At 38.8% G+C, this 24,023-nt stretch overlaps 1 protein-coding gene across 2 annotated transcripts in view; it reads right to left on the reverse strand.

Annotated features, from left to right (window-relative positions):
• Window positions 1-24,023, reverse strand: part of DLGAP2 (DLG associated protein 2) — an 86,808-nt gene that overhangs the window by 41,221 nt on the left and 21,564 nt on the right. For both annotated transcript variants that reach the window (XR_007889099.1, XM_051615365.1), the window contains exons 3-4: window positions 9,920-10,067; window positions 6,170-6,389 (exon numbers count right to left, since the gene is read on the reverse strand). Coding sequence is in view for 1 of the 2 variants with exons in the window: in XM_051615365.1 (XP_051471325.1) it covers window positions 6,170-6,389; window positions 9,920-10,067 (368 nt within the window). In the remaining variant the exon portion in view is untranslated. The remainder of the gene's footprint in view (window positions 1-6,169; window positions 6,390-9,919; window positions 10,068-24,023) is intronic.

The raw sequence follows: 24,023 nt of genomic DNA on the forward strand, positions 1-24,023 counted from the left end.
CCGAGGACAAAACCCTCTGGCAATCTCAAACTAAAGAGTTGGGCTGAGATTTACCTCTGCCACTGTTAGCTTCTATCATGTCAGGAAGGCTTCAAACACTGAGCAGTGAATCACCTTCCTGTTTTCCTCTCTTTCTTAGATTTTTTTTTTTTTTTTTTTCTGTAAAACATACAGAAAATGAAGCTAAGAAAAGTCTGTGAAAACTGATCCCCCAGAACAGCTTTGAAGACAAATTCTGCCAGGGGAGGGAGCATGGGTGTCCTTTTTAATAAAGAATGAACCAGCTGTCTGGCAAATCTATTAGGTTATGGAGGAATTATGTCAAGCACGGAACAGCAGGAGCAAGGAAGAAACAGTCATTACACGTTTTTAAACTAAACATCGATGGAAGGCAGTGACTGCATTTTTTTTATCTTTGCTTCTGCAGATCATCTGTACCAAGGAGAATGAAAATTAGAAAATGCTCCTGGCTACTGCTGCAACTGTTTTCATGCCTCATCAGCCTGAAGAGGCCAGACAGCCAGGCAGCCCTGATTAGCACAGCCTTACTCCATCTCAGGCAATCCCAGACTTATAAACAGTTGCAATGGCCTCGTGGCCATCCTCTGTTGAACTCCACAAACCAAAAGGGCTTGTGTCACCTTCATCCCAGTGATTCCCTGGGCTATTTCCACCAAGTAAAGCTGCTATTAAACAGCAGTGTCAGCAAAGCAGCAGAACTTCAATATATTTAAAAGAATTAAAGACTAACTATTCCCCCCAGATACACCCAGAGCAATGAAAGTGATGTGCACATATCCAAGTGTAGAACTAGGCTCATAATTTGTTAGTACAAGATTTATTCTCACAATACAGGCACACAGGTTGGCACAGCATCAAAGTATTAAGTCAGGATCCCCAAGTGCTCCCAGAGATATACGGTGTATTTCCTGCAGAGTTAGCGTGCCAGATAATTCCATGGGGCCCCAAAAGTAATTAAGCAAAGTCAACAGGCAAGTTATAATTGAGCAAACAGCCTTCCATATATTATTTGGACTTAAGGCTTTGTGGTTTTAAACATACCTTTTGTGGATACCACTGCTAACTATTACTTAGCAGTGGATACCCGTTAAAACATCTCAGAATCAGCATTTATTTCTATAGAGAGAAAAGAAATGTGGAGATGTTACTTCATGCTTATGTTTCCCCCCATTTGCCTGGGTTTTCCTAGCCTTAGTGCATTGGATTAAGAAGATCTAAGCAGCCATCTGGATGAAGTATCCAATTCTTGAGGAAATAAAATCCTGCCTTTATTGATCATAGAACATTTTTCTTTTAGGAACTGAGGAGTATGCTTTTTATATTTTTATATTTACACACGCTTATAAAATTCCCTCTTGAGTCCCCTCTCTTATCCTTTCCTCATGGGAGAGATGCTCAAGACCCTTTGTCTTTCTGGTGACCCTTCACTGAACTCCACTAGCTCCATATGTAGCAGCACTGTGAATTAAAACTTTTGCCTACCCTTGGTTTTCTCATATCTTTGGAAAAAAAACAGCCCAAACCAACCTCAGAAGAATAACTACCGCCATTAGTGTGCAGATAGCAACCAGAGAATCAGTCCTTTAGGGATCTGAAGGGGTAGCTGTGCTATGGAACAGTACAACTTCTCAATGAAATATCATATTATCATACCTTTTTGTTTGTAGGCACATGGCCATGCAATCTATTTACTGGCTATCAGAGCTTTGTGGCTAAATATCAAACATGGGCTCTAAAAATTCACCTTACATAGCCCCTTATTTAAAAAATGGAAAGATGAAAATAGATTTAAGTCAGGAGAAAGGAAACCTGCAGTTCCTCAGGCATTCTGAATAATCATGTGAGCTGTAATTGAAAACTCCCTCACGCAGTGTGACCTTGTTTGAATTAATTTGGTTTGGAATTAGTGCTCAATAGTTCAGTAAATGTGGAATTTTCTGAAGTTTACATGTTGTCAAGCAGAATCCTACTTCCTGAGAAAAGTAAAATGGACAGAAGATAGTTCTCTACTTCTCATCTTCTTTCAGTGGACTCTTCAGTGAGCGAGAGTTTACTAGAGGTACCTACTATGAATTAGATAAAACGAGGTGTGTATACAACTGATTGAATGGTTTGTATTATGCTACATTTTCCAGAAAAATGAAGTCACCACAATGCACTGTACTGGCCATTTGAGGCTAGTAACTATACCCCCTGGAATCAGCAGTGCTTCGTGCTGTTTCTCTCAAGATTGGCTGGAAATCCCTGCAGCGGGAGAAGTGATCTTGGACTGACACTTAACATAGAACAGAAGTCCAGGTTGCTTTTACGTACTGTGGCCCCTTTGCGCTGAAGTCCATAGCTGGGTGGAGTTTATCTGTCAGTAAACCGTTCATCAAACAATGCAGTTGTAGCCAAAAAATCTTGGGTTAGAGGAAAATGTGAAATAGTTCTAAGAAACTAAAAATGATGCTCACATTTTTTCATCAGCCTAAAAACCTTGCTCATTGCTGGAAGAGGATTTTGTACCTCTGACTGGAGCACTTGAGTTCCTCCTTACAGGGTATTTAGTCCTTTCCACTTTACTAATTTCAATTTGCATATAAAAGTAATATTCACTGATCATCCCTCCTGATGGGTGAGTGTCCTGAGCAGCAGGCTAGAGAAGCAGTGTCTCTCTCAATAAAGGAGAAAGTGTTTTATACAATGTATAGTAATGTCATCAGAAGAAACCATGTGTGACCCCCACATCTGAATGTAGTAGCACTGAGCTGGTAGTGACAGAGATCTGGTTACTGAGGTAGCTTGTGTATGTCCCCACAGCACTCTGCTACATGAGCCAGATGTTACCAGGAAGGAGCCAAAAGCACAGGGTATATGCGTGCAGATAGTATACTTAGACAATAGGGACTCAAGCTGGTACTACCTGGAAAAGTGACCCAGAATTTATGCACTCCTCACAAGTGAAGCATTGCTTGCAAAAGTAGCAGAGATGTAAGGCGGTACTAGTTAGGATGACTACTGCACTTTGTGACTTCTCATTCAGAAAATTACATGTTGTCTGCGATGGAGGGACAAGGTGGGTGGCAGCAGCAGCTGTAGCTGTATTTTCTCAGCTGTGCATCTGACAGCTGCAAATGGATACAGTTCAGAGACAGAAAGCACACGCTGTCATTCAGGGCTTTTAACATGACACATTATTTACTGGGTTCATTATCTCTTCACAAAATAAAACAAGATGGCTAGAAATGCCCTATCCACAATGAAATATGAGTCTTAGCAAGGGTCACACGGAGTCCAGGTCTAGCTTATGGTGTGCCAGCAATGCTGGCTGCTTCCCCTGCATTGTCACTTGTTTGATTCATTTATACCTGGGGCAACACATAGTGCCCTATGTCTTGTCACTCTGTCTCCATCAAAGGTGGAGAAGGCTGGTTCCACAAATAATTCAACTACATGGGTCCATGCAAAAGTTATGTGTTGATTGGTACCAATGAATCATCTGGCTTTTTCTATAAAGTTGTATACATTTAAGAAGAGCTAGTGTATTAACAGAGCCTATTAATACCACCCCACATAATATTCATTATAGTTTCAACCTTCCTAACTTCTGAAAGTTATTAATTAATCTAGGAAACCCTTTAGGGAACTTCATGCTGTAAATATATATTCCCATAATTTTGTAATTGAATTCATAGATCAAATCTTAAATTTTCTATTTTAGATTTACATTTTTAGTTACATGACTTTTCAGCTAAGCCTGTGTATTATGATTTAACTGCTTTACAACATCGATAAAGGGAAGTCATGACCTGTATCACTAAAATTTTAAGTAATAATTACATGGCAATGCTTGTTAATTATTTCTAATACAGTACTACAGTTTCTTTGCCAAGAAGAGTTCATTACATCAGAAGCAAAAAAAAATGAATTAATGTAATGTAATTTTCCTGCAAATTCAAAAGACTGAATTTGAACTGAAGGCTGATGTGAAACTTTGACCTTTTTGACATTTATTTGAATGAAGCCCATATACATGTCAGATATCTGCCAACACCATTTTATCATTTCAGGCAACGGCTTCTTTCACAATTTTCAGAAAGGGCTGGAGAAGCAAGGTATTTTTCTTGAATTACCATAATGATAAGAAATGAAGCACCTCCCTCCAAAGTAACAGGGGCTGAAGAGAGAAATATGGAAAAGCTTCCACTAGGGTTTAAAAAATGAGAACTTATTTGGCAACTGAAATTTTCAATTAATAGTGAATCACATAATTCTTCCTCTTCTTGTAAATCAGATACATCTAATTTAAATATTTATCTTACATAGAAGCTGAGGACAAATCTACTCAGTGGTAGAGGTAACATTTTGAGTACTGAACCACACTCGGAACTGTACACAGTCCATAGACTTGGAAGCAGTTTTGGCTCAGGAAAACATTTCACATAATCTTTTTTCTCCACAATGCCAATATCATCTCACCACAACAAAGCAGAAAGATTACATATTTGGGCAAGAAAATTTATCTGATAAATAATTTCTGAGATGAGGGGGAAGTCATGTGTGAAACAAAGGATAAAGTTTTCAAAACCACATTATTTAACCAGCAGACTGCCAATGAATGCAAAGCGTTTTTCGTAAGCATGAAAACACTGGAATGCAAACATTTGCTGCTTAACCAGGTTATTTTCCCAGTAATAATTTTCAGCTTTGTTGTTATAGAGAAAATAAAATAAATTCCTTTCAGCAAGAATTTTGGCCTTATCTAGCATATAAATTCAAGTTAGCTTAGGATAAAACCAATCAACTTGGTAACCAAAGCAATGTTGAAAGTATCCCAATTCATATCTACAATCAGACACTAAAATAGATATTTAATCTTGTCTTTTGCCATGGAAGGCTTCTTCATAGTAACTACACAGTACTATATGATAAAGGTGAAAATTAGTCTTCAGGGTAGAAATAAAATATCATTTTATATCATGATAGCATATTTATTAAACAAAGGACAGAAACATCCCTAGAGGTGGCACTATAAACCACAATTTCTGGTTTTACACAAGGTTACATACAGCAATTAAAATATTATGCTTAAGACAAAATAACATTTTATGCTACTTCGGGAATGCAGATTTATGTTACTCAGCCTCAGCTTCCTTCCTTTTCTCTGCTCTCACTGTTCTGTTCTACAACAGATGTGTCAAGCAAATAATTTAAAAAGTATTTTTCCATGATACTTTTTGATCTCTATTTTCCCCTTTTTAGATAGGTAGACTGCTCTGCAACGTAATGGTTTGTGGCAAGGATAGTATCATAATTAGGAACTGAAGTTAACATATTTGGAAACATAAGAGTGAATCTGGATCACTTAACAAAGGATACATATTTGTTACAGATTTAATTTTAATTATTTAACTGCTATCTGTGCAATCTTTTATCTACTAACATTAAATGTTAATATTCTAAAATGAATAAAGCTATAATCTTTGCTAAGAAGGATATAAAAAGAGAAAAAAAGTGGTCTGATGAATGTTAAAAGAACCTAAAAATAATAGTATAACAAGGAATCTAAAAGGTTAACAAGGAATCTAAAAGGTTAACAAGGAGCAATAGTAGATGTGTGAAGCTTGCCATAATGTTTATAACTCAGTGTATTGATACAACTGGTTGCATCTCTTCTAAAAGTAAGTAGTTCGTTCCCTGTTAAGTGAATTGCCTGTAAGTGTTTAGATAAAATATTTCAAATCTTGCTTACCCTTTTATTTTGGTACTTCAACACCTAATTTAAAATCAGCGCAACTGATCTCATTTAGAAGATCAATCACTTGATAGATAAAAAATACCTCAATGTCTAATAATATCTAACTGATACCATTTGCACTTGTACTTTCACATTTGTACCTGGTTAACTGTAGGTATGGGAAATAGAGGTCAAATTAAGGCTATGTTGAAGTCCAGGTCCATTATATTATGCTTGCAGGATTCACCTCAGAAGGAGCTTATTTCAAGCTGTAGCTACAACAGCACAGTATTACAAGCCTCAAAATACTGGTACCAAATACTATTACTACACAGGGAACTTTTTTCCAGTGTCAAATATCTGTCTACAAAACAAGATGACATATTTTTACATGCAGAACAGTGGAAGGGTCATTGAAGATTTGCTTACCTGTGGTTGACCTGATAGTGGAGGTGATGTTGGAAGATGTCATCGCGGGGATACATTCATCATCTTGGGAATAGCCTGCCTGAATGGCACGCAAGTAACTGTGGCTTCTTGTTCGGAAACATCCAGGGAGGTCAAGGGCATCCATTGCCTGAGCTTCAACTTCACTAAACACTGATTCACACACCGATTCAAATTGCCCATTAACCTCTGCTTCACTCATCTGAATAAACAACAACAATGCATTTGATTTTTGACTTGCTTTTTTTGTGATCATCACGGCCTCAACATCTCAAATGGACACCTGTACATTGATGAAGAACTGTTTTAGCAAATAGTTAAAATGTAGTAATCCCTCCTGATCACATTAACATTTTCTTAACTTGCATCAGCTGTTCATATGTATATAGTGAGTACATCACACATGTCATACAATTAATTTTACATTTAATATCTTTTGGCATATTCAGAGGATTGTATATATATGATTAAATGGTAACCAACAGGATCACTCTGCACTGATAGAAATCCATGTTCTGCCAGGATAGGAGGAACAAAATCAGCTATAATAATATTAGGCCTCAAAAAGGGACGATGGATTGCCTGGGTTCTTCACTTATCAGTGAAGTTACTGCTCATGTGGACATTTAAACTATGCAGCCAGTTGTTATCTTCCTCTCATGAAAAAAGGACTCAGGGAATTATCTCATAACTGGAGATGTGTAAATTCAGATGAGGTGATGTTTCTGAAAAATTTGAGAAATATTTTTTCTAGAGTTCTATCCAGTGAACCATGTGAAAGAATAACCATTGTCTGAAATGGAGTGAAAAGTGGACAGATGAGAAAGTAATGCTTGGACCACCTTTAGCTGAGAATGGCCCTAAACCAAACTCAGCCCCCAGTTAACCGGGTTAGCCATACAACTACCACAAAAAAAAGAGATGCAGCTGCTACTGCTGCCTTTTCTTCAACAGAATTGCTTTAAGTCTGACACTTCTGCCACCGGGTGTGCTGAAGTACCCTGCCTGACAGAGCACACTAGATGTGCCTACCTGCATCGCCTACCAGATTCAGCACCACCCTCCAGCTCTACACAGGTCTTGGGCAGGAGCCAGCATCTACACACTGACCCTGGCCTACAAGTTGATCATGATGCAAAAATGTACATTTTTAGGTAGCTTTCATGACAAATAGGGTTTAGGCAGGCTGGCCAGGCTTAGGGAACCTCTCTTTAGGGAACTGTGTGTTACAGTTTTGAAGATGAGTGCCTAAATTCTACCTAGATAATTTTTAACAGGTTCTCTGAAGTCAGCCCTAACTACCTGTAAATGTACCTGAATATTTCAAAATTATGCTTATCCAAAATCAGATAGGAAGTTAATACTGGACAGACAAATGCACAACCTCCTGGTAATTTTTATTTTTATTTTTTTTTTTAAACAGTGCTGGAAAGATGAATCAGTATAAACACCATGTTAAATTTGTAGCATCACTAAACAGCACATCCAGTTGATACTACTTTTTCTATATGGCTGCCAAGTGCATTTTTCATTATTGCTGTTCTTAGTACATTATTCATTATGGAAACAGAGTGAGTGCAAATGTTTCAGATGTTTTAGGAGTTTGATTAAGTAAATGGAAATTTCATATGGAACTTCTGATGATAATGAATAACTGATATTTTAATTTCATGTAAGACATTCTGGCTACTAAATCTCTTCCGAAAGGAATTACATTACCCTTCATAAAATTTGCTTCTAATAAAGTTAAGTACACTAATGCAATCTCAAAATGATTTAAAATAAAATCTTACCCTGAAATATTTTGCATACATCATTGATCAGGAAATTTATGGTAATATATTCCATAAACACTTTAAGTCCTAACCACTTCTTTGAAACTACAGTAATTGACAATAGAAAAAGAGAATAGAATAAAAAATATAAACCATGGAACCCTGCATCTTTCTTGATTCTATCCCTGGCCACAAGTGAAAAAGGAAGGATCTCACAAAAAAAGGGCATTAAAAATACCCCAAATCGTACAAAAACTCTATTATATTGATGGGGCAAGAAGATAATGGTGTCATGGAAAAAGACCAGGAAAAAGCAAAGGCTCAGAACTTGTTATTTTGATACATTTATTTCATGTAGTATCTATTAAGTGCATTTATTACTGGTCTGGAAACAGCTGGGCTGTGAGGGAGGAAGTATGTGTTTCACAAAATTATGTAGGTAAGGGAAGGGACTATATCCAGGAGGTTTAGTTGATCTGGCCAATTGAGCAATTTACCTGCAAATGACATTTATTGTGGAAACCTTTCCAGGTAATGCACATTGGAATGAAGAATTTTAACCACTGCTGAAACCAATTAGTCATTATGGACAGCTCAGTGAGCATCTCCATGCACAGACACGGTCAAAGAGGCGGAAGAAGTTTGAACAGTTCTATATTATAGCACTGTTAGGTGACAGCCAACAGCACTTGCTTTGAATGCAGAATCTAATTTTTTTGAATATTTCTCAAAACCAGGGTGTAATAAAAATAGAAAATAACCAAACCAGGGTAATGAAAATCAAGGCATGAAAATGATGGGGACAGGTTTCACGAGGCAGCTATGAAGAATAATGAAAAGTCTGGAAAACTACTCACTGTCTTTTTCTAATTCTGATGTGTGTGATACAAGATTAAACTTAGATTTACACCACATAAATTAAGGAATTTGACTGAAGGAAATTAGTCAGACAACTAGTCCCTTCCAACCCCCTACAGTCAGTGGAGGATGAGAAACATTTCCGGAGGGCTCTTAGCCCACTTGGGATGTGCATTGTCCTAGAAAAAAAACCTCTTTCACTCCATTAACTACAGAGGAAGTTTTAGTGGTTGCCTCAGTTAATAGCCTCAAGTTAGATGAGTTGAATCCAGGTCTGAATAGCCATGTAACACAAATTCAATGTGAATTAATATAAAATTGCTTAAAAAATGTTTTTAACATAATAATTTTGCATAATTAGCTACTATACCCTTAGATGCTTCACTAAATGGTCAAAGAAAATAATAACAATCTGAGAACTGGGCAGGCCCCACCTGTCATGAAGTAACACAGGGAATAAATGTCAGGAGCAATACACATTAGAAACACTGGAAATTTTATGTGAAGTTCTCTGCTAAACAGAACATGCACATATTTCATAGGTTGCTTGTACTTGTACTAACTAACCAACACAAAACCACCAGGGTGGAAAAATGTTTCTTTTCAGAAGTCCCCATACACACAATAACTGGTGGGACTTACTCTCACCCAAGAAGGGTGAGGGATTGAGTTTGGAGATGAATCACTGCTCCTTTGGAGCATAGTTATTTCAATCTCTATCTTAATCTGGCAACCTGCTTTTACTGAAATCAGAGTAGATATTTTCAGAGGATGAGTATTGTAGAAGTGCGACCCTTATGCCCTGTCTGAATCTTCTTAACATTTAAATAATTAATATAGACTGCAAATGAAGATACCAGTATTTATATTGTTAATGAAAAATAAACGGATTATGCAGGATAGTGTCCCTTTGCTTCTAAAATTCAGTAGTGTTTTTCTTGAAACTTTGAGCAAAGGTTACATTCCTTAGAACTGAATTACTTTGACAATTCACATCCTCTGTTTGATATTAGTTATAAAAAACCTAAAACCATTCACTAGTAACAACTCTCACATATGTGATTAACCTATAAGAAAAGTTATAACAAGAATTTCCCACCTGACTAACACAGCTGGCCTGACTGAGCGTGCTCACTGCTCTCATATAGCTCTGATTCCTTGAGCGAAACTTTGGGGAATTGTAGTTTGCAGTGGGATCCAGGTTGTGACCCCCAGGCACGTCACTTGCAGTTTGAAGGTAGCTCTGACTACAAAGGAAAGAGGAAGAAAAAAAAGGAAAGGGTGTAAAACTACAGATGGAATTAATTAGGACACTAAAGACAGTAATTTGTATGAGACTCTCAAATCCATTTCCCCAGGGACAAATTCTTTCTCTCTCTAAGCATCACAGATCTGTTGTAATCAAACATCTTAGCATGAGCAGATAATCTGTGTGCAGATCTGCTACCTAGACAATATGACAATTTAAGTCTTTGCTGTATTTAAACATCATCACTCCTCCTGACTACTAATGTTGAACTTAAGTAGAAGAGTCTGTCTATGTCAACAGGAATAAGAACCAGAGCTAAAGCATAAACCAAAGTAACTAAAAATGTTTCTTCATAGATAAAATCTGTTACTTGTCATCTGTTTTTCATCAAGGTGTCAGGCATCAAGAGACCTTTTATCTTCAAAGGACTGATATATTTTCCCAAAAAGATTATAATATCCCACATTCAACTAAAAAAAATAATAAAAAATAAAGATTAATAAGGCACTCAAGAGTAACAGCATGAAGCTCTAGAAATGCTTTTCTTACAACACATCTCCCAGTTTGGAGGACTGAACCCCTGCTGAGCCCCTTTCTGTATGCTTTCACTACAAGGCTATGTTAGTCTTGATGTTTTATGTCAAATCTATAATCTGTCATTCCAGGAAAATAAAAGAAGCATAAGAGAAGAACTTTGCTTTGAATAAAAAATTTAAAAAACCCACAAAAATTGTGAACAAGGTTTACCTGAGTTCTCAGAACCTGTGAAAAACAGATTCTAGGAGCCATGTGACACTTGCCCTAGTCAGCAGTGCACAAATTAATTTATGCTTCAGAAAATGTTTGGTTTAATGTGGTAAATAGACATTTTTAATATTTATTCTTTAAAGGTAGCTTTAACAAAAACAGTTTCTGGGACCTATAGATTTTTGTCAGCTGAATGTCTATCAGCACTGACAATACAGCTATTCGATGCTGAGCTGGCAGTTACTCATGCCTGGCTGTGACACATGCCTGGGCTGCCGGGAATTTCCCTGTGTAAGGGGAAGCATCCTCTCTGGAAGGAGCAGACTGCTCACTGAATGAGAAAGCCACACATTCAACTCCTGGTGCAAAATGAGGCACAAACCAGGACCTTGTTTCTTAGACCATACTTAAAAAGCACTGAGCTTGACCATCGGCTGGTGCTGGAGGAAGAATTCAGCCCTCCTCACTAAGTGGACACAACCTGAGATTGGGCTGGAAGCAATCCTTGAGGAGCGCTCAGGGAGGAATCTGACTACAGTAGAAAATACTGTTGAGCTCCACCTCCAAGTGTCGTCATGTCCTTTGATTTCCAACATGTGAGACAACCCAGGGTCCCTCACATCACCAGCTGCAAGAGCAGATGGGATTTATAGACTCTCCCAATCTTATTCTTGGAGATCTGTTCTCAAGCACTTCCATGTGTTCTCCCTGGCTTGGCCATCTCAGGATAAACAGACATAGCCTTGCTTCCTCAGTGCATCTGCCAATGACTGGGCCATCTGCTTCTCTATGATGGGCTGTCTTCTTCCTCTAAAAAAGGACAGGCTTTGTTTTCATCTTGGTGCAAGGTAGGCAAGAAATTTTCCTGCAGGATAAAAGTTTTTTTCTTCCTGTCTTTATGAAGTACTCTATGGAATACTGCTGTACCTGAAGACAGAGGTAAACTATATAGAACCTGCTAAAACCAAAACAAAACGTATGAGATTGATGCAGGCATGTGATCAGAGGTTAATTAAATCATTACAGTCAAAGTGATTTGCAGATTAAGATAGCTGTCTGATAGTGGCTCTAATTTGGTCTTACATGATGAAAACAACTGTAGCAGCATTTTTTGGTTCCCATAGGTATGAAGACAAATATAATGTGCATGCTTGTAGCGGGAGACTCCCTGATAAAGGGCACTGAAGCACCCATCTGCAGACCTGACAGGGAATCACATGAGGTGTATTGCCTTCCTGGAGCTAACCGTGATGTTGCCAAGATGGTGTCACAACTTGTCAAGACCATGGACTATTACTCTTTCATATTACTCCCTTATTACTCCTTCATATGGGCATGAACAACACCGTAAGACCAAACTTAGGCAGAATCAAGAAAGACTTTAAGGCCCTGAAGGAGAAAGTCAAGAGTTATGGTGCACAAGTTACCTTTTCTTCAATATTACCAGTTCAAGGATTGGGGGCAGTCAGGAACAGACACATAATGCTGTTTAACATCTTCATAAGTGACCTGGATGTCGGGATCAAAAGCACCCTGATGAAGTTTGCTGATGACACCAACATGAGTGGAGAGGTTGACACTCTGGAAGGGAGGGCCACCCTCGAGGATGGTTTAGACAGGCTGCAGAGGTGGGCTAGCAGGAACCTTATGAAGTTCAACAGGAAAAAGTGTAAGGTCTTGCACTTGGGAACACGTAACCCAGGAGTGCAGTTCAAACTGGGATCCACCTGGCTGGAGAGCAGCCCTGTGGAAAGGCTTCAGGCTGCAACAGGGTAGGTTTAGAAGGATTCACATGGAAAAGACAACGGGTAATGGGCACAAGTCACTCCTGGGAAGATTCTGACTGGACACAAGAGGTAAATTATTCACCATGAGGACAGTCAAACATTGGACTAGTCTCCCAAGGGAAGTGGTAGATTCCCCCACATTGGACAGTTTTAAGTCTCAGCTTGACAGGGTGTTGAGCCATCTCATGTAAACTATAGTATTATCTAAAAAGGTTGGACCAGATGATCCTTGAGGTCCCTTCCAACCTGGCTGTCCTAGTTTGAGCCAGGATTAAGCCAATTTTCCTTTTTACTGATTTTTTTTTTTTCCTTCAGTAAGCTTTCTTTTAACTAGCAACACTCTGTTCTTCTAAAGCTGATAAGACATTGAAATGTTTTTCTAACTGCTGGGGCTTCAAGATCGCACCTTCACTCTGCTGGCTCAGACACTACAGGGAGATCTATGACCCCCCCGCAGGAGGCTGAGTTAGACAGACAGCAAAATTGGCCAGAGATATTCCATTCCATATATCTACATAAGCTCAGAGGAAGGTCAGAGATCACAGAAGACAACTTCCTTCGTTTCTTCTTCCCTTTTCTTCCATCCATGGCCAGCATCCAGGGAAGACTCCGTCCATCCAGCACCGTCGACCCTTAGTTTTCAATCCAGCCAAGTCTCTCTCTTTTTCTCTCTCTCCTTCCCTACCTGGGTGGGAGGGGGAGGGGATCGAGAGCACTGTTGTCGGACCTGAGTCAAACGGTGATACTGGCATTCTATGATTCTATAATAGCTTAGGCACAGCAGTATAGAGCCTTCCCGTCTATATTTTGGTTCTGGATGTAACTAAACCTCCTCTCCTCTATAGAAAGCAGGTTGATGAATGTCACCTGCTTTGTGTCATTCTGATTCTTTGCATATGCTCCACTGGTATCTGACTGGTATTGTTAATTTAGCAGTTTTCAAAACAGTTAGATGAGTCATCTCTGGACCATCTGCTTGTCATCAGGTGGTAAAATCTGGGATTCTGAGGTCAGAAGCAGTTTGTGAAAGAGGCATTTGAGGTGTCTTCATTAAAACATGGACCTCATTAAAACATGGGCCACATTAAAAAATGATAGAGGCAATAGAATGAAATCATAAATTACTGGCTATTTTATAAACTACTTAAAATTAATTAATTTAAAATGGCTCCTAATATCTGTCTCCTTTGCTAAGTAATAGTCAACAACCTAGTATTTAATTATCCTTGTGAGGTATTGCTATCACTAATCAACAATTTCTACAGCAACAATTTATTAGGGAAAGAAGGCTAGTATTCCATGGTACTGCTAACCAGTTAAGTTTGGATGGATGAGTATGGACATTACCTGATAGTTAAATAATTTTTCATTTATCTGAGGACAGCAATTGATTCAAAGGACTGTTGCAAAATAAAAGAAATGTTAACATATATTAGACTGTAACAGCAATTTCACATCCATTTGATGAATATTTTGGAATTTTCCAGATAAAAATAAAAGATTAGGTTTTATTCCTAAGATATACATTCAAAGTTATCTTCTAGGATAAATTTCTCAATGCATAGTAAAAATTATGATCTTTGTGTGCTGCTCAGGGAACTTTTCTGCTTGTCAACAAAGCTCAAAAGCACACACCATGTATGGCATTGGCAAATGTTTTTTTAATGATATTCACCCCCTCTATAACATTAGGAACAAAATTCTTGATCATCATTTCCAAAACATCACAATTCTATCACTTTGATAAAAGAAAATAATTTTCTTTTTTGCTCTGCAGTAGATTATCTTATATCTCAGCTGATCATTGAAGAAAGGCAAGACAAGCATGAGCACATTAGATGGTTTGACAGTTCCTCTTCAGTACCACACACAAGTTCACACATTAACATGAAAGTGGCACCTGTAAAGGTCAGTATTATGGAGAAGGAGGAAGAGGATGAGACTAATAGGAAAAATTCAATTGCCACATCAATCCTCTTCCCATTTGCTTTTCCAATCAAAGAAGATCTTAGGAATGGATTTTCTTTTAAAAGCTTTTTTGCCCCCAAGGGTTGCCTTCCCCTTTCTATTGGCTAGGGCAAGTCCAGGCCAGCTAGGATGAGGTCTTAAATTTAATGACAATTATCTTAGCTGCAAGTAAGACTCAAAGCCTAGAGAAACTTTTAGGAATAAGGCAGTTCCATATAATGAGCTTGCAGCTTTTAAGAACTTCTACTCTAAAAGCAAAGCTTTAGGACTCACAGTGATGACAGCTAAACTTGCAACAGCACTTTCAATGCTCAGCAGATTGCCTGAGTGCATCTGGGGAGGAGAAAATGCTGTATTATAACCACACAATGTGAACAACAGTATGGTATGCTTATCTGGGACAGTATATCTGATAGCATATCTGGGACAGTATGTCACCCTGATATGAACTGAATGGGAAAGAGGTTAAGGCTGCTTATTCTAGTAGCAAAACACAGACAGAGCAAGTGAAGAGGCGGCAGTCCAAAATAAAGCTCCTGCTTGGAAGTTTCTAGGAGTCATGCATCACAGCCTCTTTTTTTTTTCTTGCATTCCTCTAGTCTGCAAAGATTGACTTCAGGCCTCTGAATCCAAACCTCATATGCCCTTCTGCTCCTATCTAAAAGATGCCCCTTCCTCCAGACCCAGAAATCACATTTACCAACCCTCCGAGAGCATATCTCTCCTTCATTCCTGAACAACTCAGATTCTAATCCTTGCTGCTCCCTTGATTCCTCTCAATCCCCAGCTCACAGCTATCCTGCTCAAGTTCTTCCAAAACAACATTACAGAAGCCAGCACCTGGCCACTTGTCCTACTTCTGTCCTCTGCAGATTTCAGAAGTACCCTTAACACCCTTACCTGTCAGCAGAGTCCAGCTTACCCCTGCTGCAGCCAGATAATCTTACACCTTCACTAGGGACACTGGCTTCCACAAAAGGACAAACTCTTCTCCTCCATGTAGAAACTAACTATTCTTGCCCACAGCTTACCTAAACTGAAACTAAGAGCATAATAGGGGAAAATAATTGCTGTAAAATACCCATTACTTTAGCTTTACAAGCAACAAGATGCACTTAACAAAAACAAAACAAACAAAAAAACAAAAAAACCACAAAAAAACCAGAAGAATGAAAAAAAGACAATATTTTCTAGTCTTTTGTCTTCAGAAAACAAATTTCCTTCTGTGTTTTGCTATGGCTTGTAGCCAAGCTTAACAGGACTTGGAAGAAGTTTAAGTTTACTTATATTGTAATCAAAGAGCATTAGATAACATTTGTCAAGAGATTTCATAAGGTGGAAAAGCACAACTACATCTCCTTATCTTCTCCTCACTTATGCCATTGTAACGGAAGACTTATATAACTAGAGAGCTATTTAGAACATGTTTTAATGAAACAAACAATCACAGAAGCTAATCCAATAGCTGTAATCAAGCACTAACTAATTATAAGGGAATTACTCTTATTTCCTCATCTTTAGCCATCTATTATTTAGCCATCTATTTTCTCCATTAACTGTGTATTTTTAAAAGGAATAAGATGCTTACTTTACTTCATAGACAGTAAATAACTAACTCTGTATTGTTGTTTTTTTCCTGCATTCTACTCTTTTATATAACTTTTGGAAAGTTTCTATGTCCGTGGATAGAGTCTAATTCAGCCTATAGTGACTTCAACAAACAGTGCTCAATGTGAGGTGTTCCTGGCATGGTTGGTACCACAGCACCTTGTACCACTCACTCAACATCTATTACTTTGTGCAGCACTCAGCCCGTGCTTTGCCCTCACTGAGTTCAGATTCTGATGAACACTCAGGATGGTTTGTGGGGTGTCTCCTGAATTCTCTTGTCATTGCTATATAACGAGTATCACTGTAAGCCAGAATTACAGCACACAGTACTGAACCATGACTTATGCAACCATTGCATGTTTTGCAGAAGACAAGTCTTTTTGTCATTTGGTAAAAAGATTATAGTACACCAACATGTTTTCACTTTTAGTCCACTGCGAAATGCCAGATTTAGAAGCTAAGTAGTTTTATAGCTCATAGCTAACCCAGGGTCAAAAAACCAAAAGAAACCTCCTGACTTCTCCCTACAAATTCAGATTCCTAAGCAGTACTTGACAACCAAGACAGGCCTAGTGGAAACATGAGGTTTATGAGTCCTGAGAAAGGATTTTCTGTCACACTGCTCTGTATTTTGTTTTCTAGTAAGGGACTAAGATTGTATACTTTGTCATAAACCTAATATCTTTGCTTAAAAAAGTATGGACATGATGCCAACAATGCAGCAAATGTTGCACAGTTGCCAAGGTCATTTCTTGATCTAATCACATCCAAAATAGTGATTGCTCCCCAGAGCACCTGTTCTCTCCCAGGTATTCAGCCACCAGTGCACCCTGGGTCGAGAAGGTACTAAAGTAAATTAAAATATTCCCAGGTTTCTGAAAGTTGCAGCAAGAAAGTTATCTTCTGACTCTGAATGGATCTATCAAGTTTATTAAGAGAGCATCAGACATAAAGAAAGTCAATTTTTCATCAAATTAATTTCTGGAACTTCAATATTCTAAAATAATACCTTTTTATTTTCATGATCATGCCTGCATTTGTCAAAAAATCTGAGTATGAATAGGAACATTAAAGAAAGTACAATCAATAGCTGCTGTTTAAATCAGTATCATTCAGAAATATCATTCGGGGACAAAAAGATAAAATTTGTAAAATAATTCATCTTGGGTACCTAAAAGGGCAGTGCATTAGAATTAGCAAGGTAGCATAAGTTATCAAAACCTATTTTATTGAAAGATTTGCATTTCAATGGATATTAATTTCTCTATCTGGATCTATCTTAACTATGTCTTTGTAGGTACATGAAATAACTCATTGACAAGCATCTAATGCTAGCGCTTAGCTAGCAGTGCCATTATGCAGCAGCTGCGAGTCGCACGGTCTCTCTGAGGATTCCTGCTGAAGTCAATAGAGCTCTGCAAAGGGGCACAGATGTGCCTGTGTGCAGCCCCTTAGAGAACTCAGAGTATAGACATTAAGTCTGATTCTCCCTTTGGAATAGCACAGTTAGTCTGCTTCTTTGAAAAAAATTGAAAGTACACATAAATCTGGTGAATTTATCTGTAGTGAAGAATGTCTTCTCTGATCTTTGCCAGATTAGAACTTCTCTTTGATCAGAGATAGAGATGAGCATTTGGGCCAAATAAATTTTTAAAGACACCTATATATTTCATCACTGACCCATAGCCTTTTTCAAAAAAGGTGCCTGAAATATATTAAACATTTGATTTATTACAGGAATATGTTAGGAAAGAGGTGGAGACTGCTGTTTCCGTCCTTAGGAAATTACTACTAATCACTGGTGGGAGAGAACCTTTTTCATAAGTAAGTATTTAGGGATTTCGTACAACATGAGCCAGAAGAGAACAAGAGGAAATAATCCAGAATAGTTAAACAGTCTGGTGGTTTGATCACTCCTTGCAAAGATACAGAGGATGTATGCTAAATCAAGTTTGTACGTCAAATCATGCAGAATATCCATGTAATAAAAAAAAGTTCAATGTGGGAAATCTAAATTCAGAGCTATTGTTTGTAAGAGGTCACAAATATGCACATATAGCTAATCCTAAAACTCTTGTTCCGATATCCGATTTTGAGCTTGCCCTGGAGAGTAGGCAGCGAACTGGTCAGCAGCAACAAAACTCAGGTAGATGTAATGGCAAAAACTTAGAGGCTTTTCAAACACCATGTAGAAGTTCAGTAAATTGATCTGAGACTCTGAGCAGAGCTCAAATATTGGATGTATATTCCTACATCCCTTTATGGATGTGAAATATTCATAATCATAGAATCATAGAACCATTCAGGTTGGAAAAGACCCTTGGGATCACTGAGTCCAACCATCATCCCTACTCTACAAAGTTCTCCCCTAAACCATGTCCACCAACACCACATCCAAACGACCCTTAAACACATCCAGGGATGGTGACTCAACCACCTCCCTGGGCAGCCTATTCCAGTGTCTAACCACTCTTTCTGTGAAAAAAAATTTCCTAATGTCCAGTCTAAACCTCCCCTATTGCAGCTTGAAGCCATTCCCTCTTGTTCTGTCACTAATTACCTGTGAGAAGAGATCAGCACCAATCTCTCTACAATGACCTTTCAGGTACTTGTAGAGACTGATGAGGTCTCCCCTCAGCCTCCTCTTTCTCAAACTAAACATTCCCAGCTCCTTCAGGCGTTCTTCGTAAGATTTATTCTCTAGGCCCTTCACCAGCTTCATTGCCCTCCTCTGCACTTTCTCCAGCATCTTGATATCTCTCTTGAATTGAGGTGCCCAAAACTGGACACAGTACTCCAGGTGTGGCCTCACCAGTGCTGGGTACAGGGGGACAATCACCTCTCTACTTCTGCTGGTCACACTATTTCTAATACAAGCCAGGATGCTATTGGCTTTCTTGGCCACCTGGGCACACTGCTGGCTCATATTCAGCTGCTTGTCAATTAGAACCCCCAGGTCCTTTTCTGCCAGACAGCTTTCCAGCCACACTTCCCCAAGCCTGTAGCGTTGCATGGGGTTGTTGTGGCCCAAGTGCAGGACCCAGCACTTGGCCTTGTTGAAGCCCATACTATTAACATTAGCCCAACAATCTCATCTATCTGTCTCTCTGTAGGGCCTCCCTGTGCTCATGCATATCAACACTCCCGCCCAGCTTGGTGTCATCTGCAAACTTACTGATGATACACTCTATGTCCTTATCAAGATCATCAATAAAGACACTAAACAGAAACAGTCCCAACACTGAGCCCTAAGGAACACCTCTTATGACTGGCCACCAGCTGGATTTGACTCCATTTTCTTTAGGAAACTGTATATTTTTTTTTCTTTATTTTCTTTAGATATATATACATGTACACATGCAAAAAAATCATAATTAGGCAGAACAAATACAGACTCCAGACCATCACGACTCAGTAAGCATCTGAGCATGATCTTGATTTAAACATATATATAAGTCCATAATGAATAAGCACCAGAAACGTATTTTCTTTTGGAACTCAGTACTTCTGCATGTGAGACTGGCCTGAAGTGACGTCACTTTCAGCGACATCCAGTGATAGGACATGGGGCAATGGGTGCAAACTGGAGCACAGGAGGTTCCATGTAAATATCAGAAAAAACGTCTTTACTGTGAGGGTGACAGAGCACTGGAACAGGCTGCCCAGAGAGGTTGTGGAGTCTCCCTCACTGGACAAATTCAAAACCCACCTGGACAAGTTCCTGTGTGATGTGCTCTAGGTGACCCTGCCTGGCAGGGGGGTTGGACTAGATGATCTTTCGAGGTCCCTTCCAACCCCTAAGATTCTGTGATTCTGTGACTCTTGGTGCATTTTCACCTCAATCTATCACAAAATTGCATCTTTCTAACATAAGCCTGTTTTATGTCTGAGAAGACTCTGCACTTTGTTCAGAGCCTTAGGATCCCCTTTCCATCCCTAACCCAGGGTAATACATTTCAGCTCTACAACATAAAGCTTGTATTAGCTACAATGAAGCCAGGGATCCAGCCTCACTTACTCCCTGGGTTTCACACTATGCTACTTCTCAGAGAACAAGGTGTCTAACCCTGCTTAAGAACATTTCCTATTATTATTCTACAAAGGAAGAAAGGATGGGAACTGTCTTCTGACCCTGTGAAAGAGACTTCTTAGGTAGCCAGATGACTAGCTGCCTTCATCAGCATTCCCTCTTAACCCTGTGGACTAATCTAATTCAGATCTTACTGACTGCAGCAGAAAGTACTATCACTGTTCCAGTGGCACACTGATTGCATTATTAGTTGATAAGGCTTTGTAATGAGCCCTCCAACTCTGCTCAGTAAATCTCCAATTTCACCCCTCAGAGACTCTGAGTAGATGCTAGTACACTATAGGGCTTCACAAAGCTACTAATGAAGTGTGTAATGAGGCTTTTTAGAGTCAGAAGATTGAGGAGAAAAAAAACAAAAATAAATAAAATGCATATAAAAGATGAAGGTTACTTTTCTACTGATTTTTCCCTTATCTTCTATTGAAAATATTTCTCAGGAATAACCTCAAATCCGTTCCTTACTTAAAATGCGGAAGAAGAGTTGGCGGTAAATTGAAGTTTACCCTTAAAAATTAAAGAAGGCTTGCATCAGTGGTGTACAGCAAAGGATAGCATTGAAATAGGACATTAATTTATTTAGCAAGGGAGCTGTGCTTAAACTCTCCACCTGTGACATTTTCGCAGCACACCCAATCTGCCACACGTGGACACTTACCTACAGCCTACAAAGACTTGGTACTTACCAAGTGGTATTTCTCTAGGAGAAATATCCACACATTTGTCCATCACTAAACAATATGGCATTGGCACTGTCATGGGCAAGCATGGATAAAAAGACAGAGTTTTCCTCTCATGCAGTTCTTCCCACTTCTCATTTGGTTTTCACTTTCTTACATTTTAGGTGTGCTATGGTTAGCACAAATAGTTACAAATGGTAGGAATTTTTTAAATGGAGATTTCCCACATGTCTTAGAGGAGCCTGTGCTGTTCCATGACTCCTGCTGAGCCAGCGGCTCTGGTAGTTAAGTACTCTCAGATCTTCTTGTTGCAGTTTAACCCCCTTGCCGTGTGCTTCTGCAACATTTTTGTTGCTGTAATGGAGTCTGCAGAACAGAATATATGAATGCATCTTGGGTCATACTCCAGACATCCTCTAAATCAGCATAAGTTAGTATGGCCACAGAGAGATGACATCTCACTTTCTAAAAAGGGACAGGGTGGGGAAAGGTTACTTTTCAAGCAGATCGCTGGTTTGATCTGGTTTACCATAAGCCCAGAAAACACTTGTGTCGCAGCCATTTCTGGTCATACTTGTGAGCTTGAACTACTGAAAAAAGTGGGTTTGCCTTCAGATACTAGACTGTGAAGTAGAGTAGCTGAAATATGGACATGCTTTATGCTTTTCAAGTGTGCTGTGGGCTTTAAAAATATCACATGCAAAGGTTTTAAACATTTGAGGGGGATCATGGCTGCTCTCTCCGAGAACATGACTTGGAGTTCAAGACACTCACTTCCATAGAGGGGCCAAAACCCAGCAGAAGTTTAGATGAAGAATACAGCAAGATAAATCAAAGCACCACTGGTAGTACACCATTGCAGTCCACCAAATAATCTATGCTATGGCATATTTTCTTTCTCAGTGAAAGCCTTTGTGTCTGCTCACCCATCAACTTAAGGCATGTGACTCCCAGCTGCTGCAATAAGGTCTGCCATATAGCGTATAATGAAACAAAAGTACATGTTGCTGTCACTGATCTTATTTTATTGTAGCTTAACATATTTCACCTGCACATTTGCAGCATCTAGTTTCCCATGAGTCACTTCAGAGCATGATGGAAAACTTCAGCACAGCATGCCTATTCATTTGTGCCAGTGATACCAGCATGATCTTGAAACAGTGTGTTAACTTTGGGCTACATGCTTTTGTTTTGACTCTGAAACTTTCAGTCTTTTACAACACTCAAAAAGGAATGAAAAGGGAACCCGCTATTTCTACTTGCTATCCTATTCATTTACATAATCTGTATATTAAGTACTCTTTTCCTGAAAATAAGAAGCATAAAATAACCAGAACATTATCTTCAGTCACAGAATCGTTTTTCCATCACATAGTCCCAAACTCTTGTTTTCTTTTTAGCTTTCCTTTCTGGAACCTAGTGTCTCTGATGCTTCCCTCTCTCATCTTTGCTTGTTTTTGTCACAAATACAGAGAAATGACATTTACCAGGTTAGAAGGGTACCCTTAAAAATCATGTGAGTCAGCCCCTTTTCCAGGATCGAACAAAACTTATTTAGGACAGAGATTCCCTTTGTTTCACTTACCAGTTCAACAAACTGTTTAGCTGTTTTGACCTTTACTGTAAATGAAAACACCTAGCAGCACACTACCTACCTTCTACAAACTGCCTTGTGCAAACTACCTTCCAAGAGTTTAACTCCATCCCCTGCAGCATCACAGAATGGCAGAAAACAATGGACTGCATTGAAAGGACATTTTGCCTCCATAAGACCTGTATTTGTTCACAGGATACCAAAACTGACATCTGAAATATTTTGTGTGACTAATCATAATGCAAAATAAATAAACAAAAAGTTGTTTGTTGTTTTTTTTTTTTTTTCTTCTCATGGGACTACTGGGAGTCAAGATAATTTCCACAATAAATGGGATTGCTGGTACTACTCCAAGAAAGCAAAAAGTTGGAAAGGAAGCAGATTCAAGCATGTGTCCTGTCTCCACTACAGCAAGCCTTATTGCATTATATTTCGCTCAAATGCAATTTAATAATAATAAAAAATTACACTGGCCTCCAACTTGACGTTACAGAACTAATTAGTGCAATGTACTATTTGGTCTTTTGAGACGGCATTCACAGGGAAAGAACTGAAATGCATTTATCTTCGGTGAGTAATCTAGATATTTAGGTGCATTTAATTTACAAAAAATCCAGCAAAATCTTAGTCACTTCGGCTAGAACTATACTCAGAAATAAGCTAGGTCCATTACCTGACCCATTGGCCAACTGACCTGTATGGTTAAACTTTCTTATCCTATAGAGAGGATCCTGCCAGGTAAGTCCCTGAACGATCCTGGGCACTATGTAGAAGAGAGCCAAGGCTGAAAATGGGCTGGGGGTCACGCTGGCTGTGCCAGCAGCTTGACAGAGGTGGTGATCAGATGGCAGTGGTTAGGCATATGCCCTGCTTCTACCATCTGCATAAAACAGCAGTGGTCAGACCCTGCAATCCTTTTTTATTTCCACTTGGAGCAAAACATACTCCTTTCCAAGGGCAGCTTAAATTAAGTTATTTAAGAATTTTAATGCTTCTGTTAAATCAGTTACATTTACCTATTGTATATTGTTAAATAAAATTATTATTCAGGTAAAAATATGCATTTTTATTGTTCATTATTTTTTAATGTTCCATTTACTAAATCCTTGAGCAACACACCAACAAAATATGGGCTTACTTTTCTCAGTATAGAAACAGAAATTAAATGGAAAAAACTCTCTGCAAAAATGCCTGGTAAAACTCAAGAGGAGAAACATGCACACATGTCAAAGGTCTGTTGAAGGTTAAGTGAAGGCTTTTATCATTTTCATTTCATCCTCTTCAGGCTAGCCATAGAAAACTAGGCTTATTCTCATGAAAACCATTTACATATGTTTTGCAGCCAATACATGTTTTCATACTGCTGAAATTATCAATATTCAGTTTTTATTTAAGGTTTACTGGTGCTGTATCAGACCCTAGTTCTGAACTATCCTGTCCACCCAAGCAGGGGACTAAGAGAGTATAAGCCCCATTTTAT

Source organism: Apus apus, chromosome 3 (genome assembly GCF_020740795.1).
Source record: "Apus apus isolate bApuApu2 chromosome 3, bApuApu2.pri.cur, whole genome shotgun sequence".
Taxonomy (NCBI): Eukaryota; Metazoa; Chordata; class Aves; order Apodiformes; family Apodidae; genus Apus; species Apus apus.